The sequence below is a fragment of the Eublepharis macularius genome, chromosome 16 (genome assembly GCF_028583425.1).
Source record: "Eublepharis macularius isolate TG4126 chromosome 16, MPM_Emac_v1.0, whole genome shotgun sequence".
Classification (NCBI taxonomy): Eukaryota; Metazoa; Chordata; class Lepidosauria; order Squamata; family Eublepharidae; genus Eublepharis; species Eublepharis macularius.
The window spans coordinates 9,781,090-9,794,927 of NC_072805.1; the positions used below are offsets into that span (position 1 = coordinate 9,781,090).

At 41.7% G+C, this 13,838-nt stretch overlaps 1 protein-coding gene across 1 annotated transcript in view; it reads left to right on the forward strand.

The window, feature by feature from the left end:
* The first annotated feature begins 3,645 nt into the window (after positions 1 to 3,645).
* Positions 3,646 to 13,838, forward strand: part of DYRK4 (dual specificity tyrosine phosphorylation regulated kinase 4) — a 73,998-nt gene continuing 63,805 nt past the window's right edge. The window contains exon 1 of the mRNA XM_055000710.1: positions 3,646 to 3,947. Within this exon, the coding sequence (XP_054856685.1) occupies positions 3,646 to 3,947 (302 nt within the window). The remainder of the gene's footprint in view (positions 3,948 to 13,838) is intronic.

Sequence of the window (13,838 nt, forward strand, 5' to 3'; positions counted from 1 at the left end):
TTTTAATATAGTGGCTATTTGTGAGGGAGGTGGATGTTCCATTAAAGACTGGGCCAAACCAGCATCTCTCATTGCCCAAGTTCCTGAAAGCTTACTTTCCGAGGAGCATAATACAAATAAAGAGCATGGGGAAACCATAAGGGAATTGATGAGAAAGGTTCCTGAGGATGTTAATGAAGACATGGCAAGTTTTCTAAATGAACTAATATGTCACAAGAAAAATGTCCAAGTGATGCTCATATTGTCTAGATTAAGCTCTAGCTGCTTTAAGGAAAAACAAGGCCACAATTATTTTTTTAAAGTAAATAAATGAGGACAGAGGACTCTGAAGTAGATGTTGGGTAACAACTGCAGCTACCAGCAACTCTGAGAGTTTGTGCATGTCTAGCACTTGGTATCTACATTGCCGTTTAGAGGCTCTGCTTGTTGGTGTACCTACTTTACTCCTGCAGGTTTATTTATTTATTTTATATTTCAATTTATATACCGCCCATCCCAGGGGCTCTGGGCTGTGAACAGTTTAAATCGATAAAAACAAAAAAAACAACAATACTAAAATCAATATACAAAACAATAATGAAATAAATTAACCAAGTGCAATGGTGGGGAGAACCCTCCCCCACCCCAAAGGTGGGAGGCCGACATGGCACTGCCCCCTTCAACCACCGAACGCCTGGCGGAACAGCTCTGTCTTACAGGCCCGGTGGAACGATAATATGTCCCACTGGGCCCGGGTCTCCATTGACAGAGCGTTCCACCAGGCTGGGGCCAGGACTGAAAAGGCCCTGGCCCTGGTTGAAGCGAGGCGGGCTTCCTTAGGGCTGGGGACCACCAGTAAACATCTGCTGATCAAAGCGGTCTCCGGGGAACGTACAGGGAGAGGCGGTCCCAAAGATATGCCGGTCCCAACCCGCTCAGGGCTTTAAAGGTAAGAACCAACACCTTGAACCTGAAGCGGAATTCAACCGGAAGCCAGTGCAGCTGGCGCAGGACAGGTGTGATATGTGACTGGTAAGATATACCAGTCAGGACCCGCGCTGCTGTATTCTGGACCAGTTGTAGTTTCCGGATCAGGCCCAGGGGTAGCCAAGCGTAGAGTGAGTTACAGTAATCTAGTCTGGAGGTGACCATTGCATGGATCACTGTAGCCAGGTCCTGGGGCGTCAGATAGGAAGCAAGTTGCCTGATCTGACGAAGATGGAAAAATGCAGACTTGGCAACCGCCGTGACCTGGGCCTCCATCGATAGGGAGGCATCCAGGAGCACGCCCAGACTCTTCACCACTGGCAAACTTGCCAGTGGTGTCCCATCCAGGGCAGGGAGCTGGATCTCAACATCTGGCAGCCCCCGTCCCAGCTGCAGGACCTCCATCTTCACTGGGTTCAATTTCAGCCTGCTCTGTTTCAACCATGCCGTCACAGCCTCCAGAGCTCTGGCTAGATTGTCTGGGGCCATGTCTGGCCGGCCGTCCATCAACAGAAAAAGCTGAGTGTCATCCGCGTATTGATGACAGCCCAGCCCAAACCTCTGCACCAACTGGGTGAGGGGGCGCATGTAGATGTTAAATAACATCGGGGAGAGTATCGCCCCTTGGGGAACCCCGCACACCAAAGGGTGACGGGGTGATAGATTTCCCCCGAGCGCTACCCTCTGTCCCTGACCCTGGAGAAAGGAGACCAGCCACTGTAAGACTGTCCCCCTAATCCCCACGTCGGCAAGGCAAGGTTAGCATAGGGTCATCTATCACACCTTTGCCATTTGAGCTACATTGTTCCAAGGATAGTGAACTACTGCCCCTCCCTGTTACCATACTTCAGATAGCAAGACTGAATGGGGTGTGTGCAAAGAGAATTCAAAATGTAAGAAAGTGTAATAAATGAAAAAATGATAAGCATGTTCTTTTCAAGCATTCCAGCTAAGCAAGGCACAAAGGTGAAAATGCACAGTCCCCTTTCCTTATACTTGGTACTTATCCAAAATATTGTTAAAATGTAAAAGGTAAGTTTTACATGAAGTTGCAGTAGTTTAAAGTTCAGCATTACCTTAATTTTCATTGCTGGGACTTCTCCCCATTGTCCCTAGGTCAGTAGTCCCCTATGTGATGCCCATGTAAGTTTGCCAAACTCCAGGTGGGGGCTGAAGTTCTGGAATTCCAAGTGATTTCCAGACTATAGAGATCAGTTGCCATGGAGAAATGGTAACTTCAGAGGGCAGACTTTATGACATACAGTATCCCTGCTGTGCTGTGTCTCCCCCTCCCCCCCGAACCATGCCTTCCCCAGGTCTGCCCCCAAATCTCCAGAAATTTCTCAGCCCAGAGTTGGCAGACATATACCCATGGGCATCATGGTGCCCACTAACACCTTTCCTGGCACCTCAAGTGGGTGGGGCCAGGTGGGGCTTTTGTTCAGCAAGTTTTATGATTGGTCACTGGAGATCAGAATACACTGTATGTCAGAATTCCAAAGGTGCCCATAAGCTCAGAAAGGTTGGGGACCACTGCCCTAGGTAAAGATTTAGTCCTTCATAGCTTGTACCTCTCTAATCAGAAGATGGGATGTATGAGAGCTTCTCCATGTCCAGAGAATTTATAATTTCCCTTTGGGAGAGTCCAGCCCCCCTCAGGGTCGTTCAGCCCTTCCTGGGTGTTAGAAGTCTCTGTCCCATTGGGTGAGACATTCTAGTACTGTGTGAGATGGTATAACATTGTCTTACTTCTGTGAGAGCTGCTAACATGTAAGCTGTCAAGTATCCTATGCTTGGAGCTGACTGGCTCCCTTTCCTGCCCCCACTATCCTGCCAGATGTGCGTGGGCAGCTGGGTTTCCACACAAAGACAGATTGTAGTAACAATGATTGGAATATTGGAGTGAATTTTTGGGTGGAGGGCATTTCTCCACAAAAGGCTTAAGCAGAGCTGACAGTCTCTACACAAGATGCTGTGGTGTGTGTCTGTCAAGTGTCAGGAGATGCAATGTTAGCCAGGAAGTGTAGTTTTGAAAGACAGAGCTGGCAGAGATCGCTCAGGAGAGGACAGATTCTCTCACAGCCCTCAGCTGCTTCTGTCGTTCCAGACTGTCTCCCCTTCCGGAGCTTTTACTCTGCTGCCCTCGCTGCTTAAAACTCTGAATTAACTGTGGCTTGGCAGGGCAAAGGCTCCAGAAGGAGAGGCAGCAGAGGGCTGTGAGAGAATCTGTCCCCTCCGGAGCGATCTCTGCCCGCTCTGTCATTTAAAATTACACTTCCCAGCTAATATTGCATCTCCTGACATGTGAAGAACACGTGTTAGAAGTATTGTGTAGAGAGACTCTTGAGTCTGTTGCCTTATTGGCCTCGTTGATGACAACTTCTCTGAAGCTTGATGAAGATATTTCCAGGCATTCCAGCCTCTCATACATGACACTGTTGCATCATAGATGCCATCACCAGTAAAGTTCCACTGGCCGAACATGTACTCATGGTGTCCCATCGTTGTGTCTGGGCGCTGTAAATACTGAAAATTGGATTAAAAATTTACAATATGATGCTATTGCCGTGATCTGTTCACCTATCAGTTTGGTTGCCTTCCTCAACAGCCAGCATATTTATCCCTCAGTGGAGTTTGGCGTTCTTGTGATGAACTCTGCTTGAGTGTTGTGGCCAAGAAATGCCACAGAAGAGGAAACATCCACTCTTGGAGCACAGCAAGCAGAGGCTGGGTGCAGAGCACAAGCTGGAGACAGGCGATTACCAAGACAGAGCTGTGTGTTCAGGTGTTACAAGAACTGTCGCTTGTCCTTCACCATGCAGTCCAGGTCTCTCTGGGACTCCTGCTGTAGATATAGGGGATTCGCTAGAAATTTCATGGAAGACGTTTCTGTCTGTGTTGAGATCCATGGAGGAATGCTCAGAAAACAAGATAAGCGCCTTGGTTCCACAGCTAATAACATCTCAACCAGTTATATTGAGGTAGGGAAATCATCAATCCTTCATTCCTTACAGATTACAGCAAAAGAACATGAGTATCTTGAGTATGCCCTTTTCCCCCAGATCCAGGCTGGAGCTCCTGTTAAGGGTTATCAGCCTTAGAATACATGACACTGTTGGAGAGCTGGTTTGGTGTAGTGGTTAAGAGTGGTAGGACTCTATTTATTTATTTTAGACTTTTATTCTGCCCTCCCCACAAGTGAGCTCAGGGCAGATTACATCAATAAAAACATTTCATACAATTTACATCATAAAAGCAATAAAACAGTTCAAAATTTCAATATAATGGCTAATATGCCAGACAGTAGCCAGATGGTGGATGACTCTGATGGGGAGGGCTCAGATCTTCCCTTTCCAGGCCGGCAGAGGCCTAGCCCAGCCTCAACCATATACCTAGTGGAACATCTCTGTCTTACAGGCCCGGCGGAAAGACAGTAAATCCTGCTGGGCCCTGGTCTCAATGGACAGAGAGTTCCACCAGGTTAGAGCCAGGACCAAAAAGGCCCTGGCTCTGATCGAGGTCAGGCGGGCCTCCCTGAGACTGGGGACGACCAATAGTTGTTTATCTCCTGATCAAAGTGTCCTTGGGGCACATACACGGAGAGTGGAGTTTGATTCCCCACTCCTCTGCTTGACGCCAGCTGGGGGACCTTGGGTCAGTCACAGCTCTCTCGGAGCTCTCTCAGCCCCACCCACCTCACAGGGTGATTGTTGTGGGGATAAAAGTGACATACTTGGTAAACCACTCTGAGTGAGTGTTAAGTTGTCCTGAAGGGTGGTATATAAATCAAATATTATTATGTTATTATTAGAAGGTCCCTGTTCATCTCTGTTGGGTTTTTGAAATCTCTTACCAAGTCGGACAGCTCCTGCTGTTTTTATATTATGATTAATTTCTTTTAAAATCAGTTATGGCTAATGATATTGCAGCATTATCATTTTATTGTTCAATAACTTTTAAGATAGTTGGACAAAAAAGTGGGTAAAGTGAAATGAATGAGCCCTGTTTGTTTATTTCTACAATAGAAATGGATGGGAAAGTCCTAAACCACAAAGTGAAATAAATGAAGAATCTCATTCACATTTAATTTTTCATGCATTTTTGGCAATTCAGAGTAGCACAATATGGGGTGCATCAGCTAGAACAACTTTTGGAATTCCAGGAAAGAACACAGGGAAGCATGAGAGTGGGAAAGCTGCCAAGCTCACATGCCTCCCCCACTCCCTCGCAATTGGTATTCACTGATAAATGGTATCCAAGGGGATATAGAGGGGTAATGGCATTGGGTGTGGGATGTGAATTGCATGAGGTCCAGAAATCCATAACCTCCCTGACACACCTGGTGGGCAAACCCTGCTTTGACTCAGTTCTTTCTGGAACAATTACGGTAAAGCAGGTTTGTGGAAACTTGGGTGCAAACCAGGCAAAACCACAGAAGGAAAACACTTGGAGGATGTTGTCATGTGCATGCTGTGAAAAATTCCATTCTGCTTTGAGAAAGAGGAGCAAATCCTCAATATGGAAGCAGCTTTGAATGGCAGTTTGGGTATTATGCCTTTTTAAATTGCCTTTAAAATGCGTATCCTTTCTCCTGTCTCTTTGAAATTTCGTAGCTCTGATCCACTGGTGGGATATTAGAATAGCTAAAAATTCATGTCGATAGAATAGAAAACACCAACATTGCACACAGGAGACCTGGCTGGGTCTCACTGAAATCAATTTCAAATGAGAATGAAGGGTGAAAAGGAATGAATTAATAAAAATAGGAAGCACATATAGTAACAAATGAAAAGGAAAAATTAATGGTTTTTTTTAATGCATGCTTTTAAAAAAGCACTGGGAGTTGAAAATTCATCCTCTTCTCATTGGAAGCATAGAGTATTCTTGTGGTTGCCTTGAACCTATTCTTATTATCTATCTATCTCTCTGTCTGTCTGTCTATCTTCCATTGTCTTCAATGTGAGATTTGTTCATACATAATACTGGGTGGGGGTGGGGGTGGAGGGAGGGCTGACATGGAATATGAGACATTTGCAATAAATGTAAGCTCCTTTAAGCAAGGAAGGCTATATTAGGTGTGTGGAAATTGTTACCAACGCTCAGGAGGCAATCAGGATGAAAAAAACTGGATGCAGCCCTTGTATAATCCTGACATGCTTGTCTTAATGAGGATTTTGTTCTCTGGTCAGGGTCCAGGTTTGGCATTTCTGTTACATGGCCAAAGTAATTTTCAGCATAAATATTAAAGTAGCTTAATATAGCGAACAATGTTTTTACTACTGTGCAGAAATGGAACACTGAACAATTAATCGCTACAGTTACCTTCATGCTAAGCTCCATTGATGGCTTTTTCATAAGGGGAAAGTAGGAAGACTGAACTCTTTCCTGCATTCCTAACAGCATTAGAAATAGGAGTTGGGGGTAGGAAATGCACACAGGGTCGTCTTTTTATCCTTCCAAGGCTAACATCACAAAGGGCAGATTGCAAGCCTGTGTGTAGATGGAAGGATTAAATCCTCTCTCCCTGTACAGATGTAATCTACATTGACCATGCTTGAAAGTTAGCTTTTAAAGGTGCTGGAAGATTTGCAATCTCCCTCTCTTCTAGCATGACCCACTTTCCCCCTCTTCTCTACTCAGGATACATCACCTGTTGTGATCTTGGCTCTTCCAGTTTGACTACTCTGTTTCAAGATCACTTATTTTCTCTAACTACCCTGCCTTTCTCCCCTGCCTCTTCCCCTTAACTTGGAACTGCTTCCCGGTATATATCTGGCACCATCTCTCTGGTTTCCCTTCTTCAAACCCACTCCTTACATGATGAAACCTTAACCCCCATAGTCCTCACCCAGTGTATGTAACAGTATTTGCACCTATTCATCCCATTACCCTTACCTTTTCTTCTTTCCTCCTCTTTCTCCCTCCCACTTGTGAAACTTAGATTGCAGGTACTTTGGGGCAGAGGCCTGTCTTTTTGCTTGTCTCCCTGGAAAGCATCCTGTACACCAATGGCACTGCATTAGTGATGATGTTAATGAAGGGGGTTTAGTATTCCCTTATTTTTTCAAAAAAAAATTATTGGTGAGTTTATATTTCATATTTAATACATTCATTCCCATCATATCTAATTTACTCTAACCCCCACCCTTTCCTCCCCCCTCCTTATCGACTTCCAGCAGCTTTCCAACCCTTAACGCTTATTATTTAACTTGACTTCACTTATATTCTTCTGTAACACATATATCGTAATATTTCTTACTCTAAGCATATTCAAATTGTTATATATATATATATTAAAATCACTAATCCACCAATGTATCCATTTTACTCTTCCTTGATTAACCTCTATATTCTAGGTAAGATTCACTTAAACATAATACTAGCTTAGATTGTAGTAATTAAATTCCCCCTTAATGGTAAAGTCGCTTATCTCTTCTGTTTACAACATCACATTTTAATAATTCTCAAACTGCCACAGTTCTCCCTTCACATCCCATTTTTTTTTCTAAGTATTGTTTCAATTTCCCCCAGTCAGCAATAAATTGTCCTGGATCAAGATCTTTAAGTTTTCTTGTCATTTTGTCCATCTCCGCCATGTACAGCAATTTATAAATCCAATCTTCTATAGTTGGTATTTCTTGCATTTTCCATTTCTGCATGTACAAAAGTCTTGCCGCTGTGGTCATATAAAATAACAATGTTCTGTACTGCACTGGAACACCTTCCATTCCCAAGTTCAGTAGCAACAATTCTGGGTTCTTATTTATTTGGATTTGTAAAATTTCATTAATTGCTTCAATTATATCTCCCCAGTATTGCTTAGCTACCTCACAAGTCCACCACATATGATATAGTGACCCCTCGTGCTTTTTACATTTCCAACATTTGTCTGACATGTTAGTGTTCCCTAGCGCAATCTTCTTTGATGTTAGATACCATCTATAGATCATTTTGTATACATTCTCTTTAATGTTCGTACAAGTTGAAATCTTCAATGTGTTTTTCCACAGGTGCTCCCACGCCTCCATTGTTATTTCTTTATTGAAATTTACTGCCCACTTCACCATCTGGACTTTTACTATTTCATCCTCCATATGCCATTTTAGAAGTACTTTATAAATCTTTGAAATTTCTTTTTTGCCTTCTTGTAATATCACTTCTTCTAATTCTGAGTTTTCCATTCTTATTCCTCCTTTTAAACAGTCCGAATTAAAAAGATCTCTGATCTGTCTATATTGAAACCATCCATAACAAGGAGACAGCTCTTCTTCTGTCTTTATTCTTATTGTTGAATATTGTATTTTTGTTATCTCCTTGTAGGTCAAACGTTGCTGTTCATTGTCGACAGTTCTCGGATCTATTACTTCATACGGAACCACGCATGAAGGAATTCCATCTTCCAAATAAACCTTATACTTCTTCCAGATTGTGAAGAGGCTTCTTTGAATATAGTGGTGCAAAAACATAGAGTCTGCTTTAACTTTATCGTACCACAGATAGGCATGCCATCCAAACAACTTTTTGTGTCCCTCCAAGGCCAGCAATTTACGTTTTTTTAATGTTATCCAATCTTTTAACCATGCCAGACAAATTGCTTCATAGTATAGTCTTATATTGGGCAGTTGCAAACCACCTCTTTCCTTCGCATCCTGTAATACTTTCATTTTCACACGTGGTTTTTTGCCTGCCCACACAAAGTCTGAAATTTTCCTTTGCCATTTGTCAAATTGTTTAGAGTCTCGGATAATTGGGATTGTTTGCAACAAGAACATCACACGTGGTAGAACATTCATCTTTACTGCTGCTATTCTTCCCAACCATGATAAATTCAGTTTGTTCCATTTTATCAAGTCTCTCTCTATTTGTATTCACAATTTCTCATAGTTATTTTTAAATAGATCTGTTTTTCGCAGTCAGTTCAATACCAAGATATTTTACTTTATTGGTTACCTCACAATCCGTTATCTTCATTATCCGTTATCTTGCTGCTTCTTCTTGGTCATGTTTTTACATAGTATCTTCGACTTCTTTTTATTCACATAAAATCCAGCCAAATCTCCGAACTCCTTTATTTTGTCTATTATTTTAGGCATATTCTCAATTGGATCGTCTACTATTAACATTATATCATCCGCAAATGCTCTGACCTTGTAGGAAAATTCCTTTATTTTTATGTCTCGAATTGTATCATCCTCTCGTATTTGAATCATCAGTATTTCCAAGATCAAAATGAACAACAATGGAGACAGAGGGCAGCCCTGTCTTGTACCTTTGCTTATTTTCAACTTTTTAGTTAAGTCGTCATTCACTACAATCGCTGCACTTTGGTCTCTATAAATTTCTTTAACTGCTTGTATGAACTTTGCTCCCATTTGCAGCTTTTCCATAGTGGCAAACATAAAGTCCCAGTTCAGATTGTCAAATGCTTTTTCTGCGTCCACGAAAAAGAAACCAACCTCCCTATCACAGTGCTTATCATAGTATTCAATAGCGTTTATTATTGCCCTTAAATTGTCTTTAATTTGTCTATTAGGTAAAAATCCGGCCTGCTCTTCTGCAATAAATTCCGACAGCCATCCCTTTATCCTTTCTGCCAAAACTTTTGCAAATATTTTATAGTCATTGTTCAGCAACGAAATTGGCCGATAATTTTTAACATTGGTCAGATCCTGTCCATCTTTTGGAATCAGTGATATGTTAGCTTCGTTCCATGAATCGGGAATCTTATGGCCTTGCATAACTTCATTCATTACCTCTCTCAAAAAAGGTGCCAATTCACTAGCCATCATTTTGTAGAACTTTGCCGTCAGTCCATCCGGTCCCGGTGCTTTCCCTAATTTCGTGGATTGGATGGCCTCTTTTATTTCTTCCTCTGTCACTTCCCTATTTAATTTTTCTTTCCATTCCTCTGACATGGTTGGAAGTTTCATTCTTTCCAAATACTCCGCTATTGAATCTCTATTCACTTCTTTTTTCTGGTACAGTTTTGCATAAAATTTATAGAAAGCTCTACTAATATCTGATTGGTCCAATAATGTTCTGTCTTCCTCTCGTATTTTAATTATGGTTTTCTTCTCTTTTTTCTTTTTTAATTGCCAAGCTAGATATTTGCCAGGTTTATTTGCACCTTCAAATGTTTTTTGATTCATTTTTTTCAAGTTCCACTCCAACTCTTTATTATTCATTGCCGTCAATTGCTCCTGCAATATTTTTATATCCTGATATATACGTTTCTTCCCTGGTCTTTTCTTAAGTTGTATCTCTTTGGCTTTAATTTTTTCGATTATTTCCTTTCTTTTTTCTTCTTTTCTCCTTCTGTCCCTTGCATTCAAGTCCATCAATATTCCCCTTATTACCGCTTTGTAAGTGTCCCATACCTTATGAGTTGACACATCCTTATTTAAATTGTATTGTATAAAGAACTTGGTCTTTAACTTGCCATGTTATCTTCTATCTGCAGCAAGTCTTCATTTATTCTCCATCCTCTTCTTTTAGTATTTTTTCCAAATCTCCACATGATAGGATTGTGATCTGAGCCTACCTTAGGCATTATCTCCACATCTCTAGTCCACGACATTAGTTCTTTGGAAGCCCAGATCATATCAATTCTTGATAGAGTAGCATGACTCGCAGAAAAAAAGGTATATTGTCTGTTTTTTGAATTTTGTCTCCTCCATACATCTTCCAGACTTTCCTGTTCCTTAATCGCAAAAAACGACTTTGGCAAAAGTCCTCTTTTTTTTTTGTGCAATTTTAGATTTCTTATCTTCTTCCAAGTTTGTAACTCCATTGAAGTCGCCTGCCAGAATTCTTTGATCATAGGTCAGCTCATCGCGTTGTTTTTGTAAATCCTTGAAAAAGTTTTCTTTTGCACCATTGGGTGCATAAATTCCAATCACCAAGGTCTTCTTCGAGTTCCAAGTTATTTCCACTGCTAAATATCTAGCTTCTGCATCACTTAAAATTAATTTTGGCTGCAGTTCCTCCTTTATATACAACGCAACTCCTCTCTTCTTTTTGGAGGCTGCAGCAAATTCATTTCCAAGCTTTACAAATTTCAAATACTTTAAATCCTGCTTTCTGATATGTGTCTCTTGGAGACATTTTTGTTTTAAAAGCCAGTGGAAAATAGCCTTACGCTTACAAGGTGAATTTAGTCCATTTACATTCCAAGATATTATTTTACACTCCATGATCACATTCTTGTACTTTTTGGTAAGTCCTTTTCATTGTCCCTAATAAAGTTTTCCATCTCGTGACCCGACCTGATATTTCTCCTTACTCCACCAAATTCAAATGCCAGTCCTTCTGGTATTTCCCATCTGTACCTAATTTTCAAATCCTTTAACATCTGGACCAGCTCTCTGTATTTTTTCCGCTCCAACAACACCGCTCTGGGCAATTCTTTCATAACTCTCACCACCTTCCTGTCGACTTCTAATGGTTCCTGAAACTGTTTGCTTACGATTGACTCTCTTGTGTTTCTGGTCGTAAATTGCACGATCATATCCCTTGGTAACTTCTTCTGAGCTGCAAATTTTGAGTTAATTCTGTATGCCACGTCCAGAAGAGCTGCAACCTCCTCTTCTTCTTTCCCCAGGTAGCCCGCCAAAATTTCTGTAATCTGCTCTTGGGCTGTTTTTTCTACAATCTCCGGAATCCCGCGAAATCTGAGTTGCTTTTCCATTTGTTTACATTCAGCTATGGCCATTCTTCCCTTCATTCCTCGCATCTCCGTTCTCTGCATGTCTGTTAAGGTGTCAACCGCGTTCTCTACTACATTAACTCTCTGTTGTGTAGCTTGCAAGTCATTTTGTACTTGATCCATTTTTTTTGTGAGTTCTGCCATCTCCGATTTTAGTGCCTATTTAAAGTCCTTAAAATTCTCCTGCATCATTTCTTTAAGCTCTTTATTTCCTTCTGAAACTTTTTTATCTAAATTCTCCAGCGCGGTTTGCCACTCCTTCTTCGACATTGTGGGGCTAGCTCTACTTCTCTCCCACGTGTCCGCTCTTTTCCTCAACTCCGTGGCGCTAGTTTGTTGCTTTCTGTTATTTTTAAAAGTCCAAATTCAGTTTATTTTTTAGAGAAAAGAGTTTGCATAGTCCAAAATGTCGGGCGTTTTTTCTCTATGGTTTTATATTGAAGCAATCACCCTTACCTTCACCAAAGATGGCCTACTTCCGTTTTCCTTGAAGTCACAGCTTTGCCCTGTTTCAAAATGCCGACCTTCCGCTTCCGTTGTTAACAAGCCGCTTCTTGCCAGTCTCTTTATGATTCTGATGCACTTCCTGTTCCTCTTCTTTTCACAGCAGTTCTCGCGATATTAAAACTTTCTCACAGTCTGCTATCTCTTCCTAGCCGCAGGTATGTAAACAATAGTCAATTTTCCGCATTAACTTCTCTTTACAGTGTCACTTTTTAAAATTTAATTTGCTGGAACTTCCTCCTTTACATAACAAGTCTCTTGCAGTTTTTAGATTCTCTTTATCACTTTATTCCTTTTTATAATCTGTCCCGTATTAAGAGATAGCAATCTTTACCTTCTTAGACGTTTCTCTTGGGTTGTAATCGCTGCTTCAAGTATCCAATTAGTTCTTATTCCCTTTTCGGTTTACTGAAGCTTGGGTATGTAGGTCTTATGCCAGAAACTAACTCCAGAGCCGCTGCAGAGATTTTGGCAACCTTTCTTCGGGTGGGACTTCAAGAGTGGACGGGGGCTCATTGTGTAGAACCCCCCTCACACCCGAGATCAACGCGCCCTCAGGTTCTTAAGTGTACTTGCCTGTTCTCCGCCTGAGAACAGGGGGCTGCGGGCAGTTGGCGCCCCTCCAGCCTCCACAAACAGCGGCACGGACAGCCCAGCTCCCTGAGCTGCGTTAGACCTCCATGAATCCCAAACCGGAAGTCCTAGTATTCCCTTATTGACATCCAGATTCATTGACAAGGTAGAAGCTTTCATGGGCTAGATTCTACTTAACCAGACACATCAAGTGTAACATGAGTCAATGGACTATACTGCAGAGGGAATGACAGAAGTTCTGACAAGAGGATTAAAAGGGCATGAAATCTAACAGATACAACCCATGACCTTTCTATGCAAAACTTGAAAGTGTACAAGATAAGCACCATTTGCAATAATGGTAATTAGCAATAACCTAGTTATGCCAAGGTGTTTAATAGCTGTAGTGACAAAGAAAGGTGTCAGCTCTGTGTTAACTCCTGCTTGATATAATCAAACCTCCTATTCCAATTCAGGTTGATCTTCCTTTTTTGCAATCTTTCTTGAAGTTATTTTTGTTGAAGAAAGTTGACTTGCAGGTCTTCAGCTATTTCTGCTCTGTGGAGGCCAGAGTACCTTTCACACTCTTGGGTTAATGTGCCATTTCCAAGGAGTTGCCATGATCGCAACAGATTCGGCTCGGCACCCATACATTTCACACTGTCTGAGAAGTTTCGAATTGGTGTCCTGCATTTTGTTTCACACTTGCTTCAAAGTCCCGGTTTTGTTGCAGGCTTTGTGGGCTTTGGAATTCATGTCACCCTTTAAAAAAAAAGTTTGCACATGCATTGTAACGTTGTGACGTTACCACTTGAAACCCTACCCCTCCCTATGCACATCAATACTGCATCTCTGTGCGGACATTTTCTCACCCTAACTTTTCACGTTTGAAAATAGCGCTGAGGGTTGTTGAGAACTGATTGTCCCTGCCCAGCAAATTTTCTGGCCACCATTGGTCTCACACGATCACGTGAACTCTGAATGGGTGGGATATGGTGATCTTTTTGGAGAAAATGTAGACTCTCCATGCTTGTTCGAATACCATTTTTAAGGCCATCATTATACTTTATATTGAGCATTAAAAATCAAA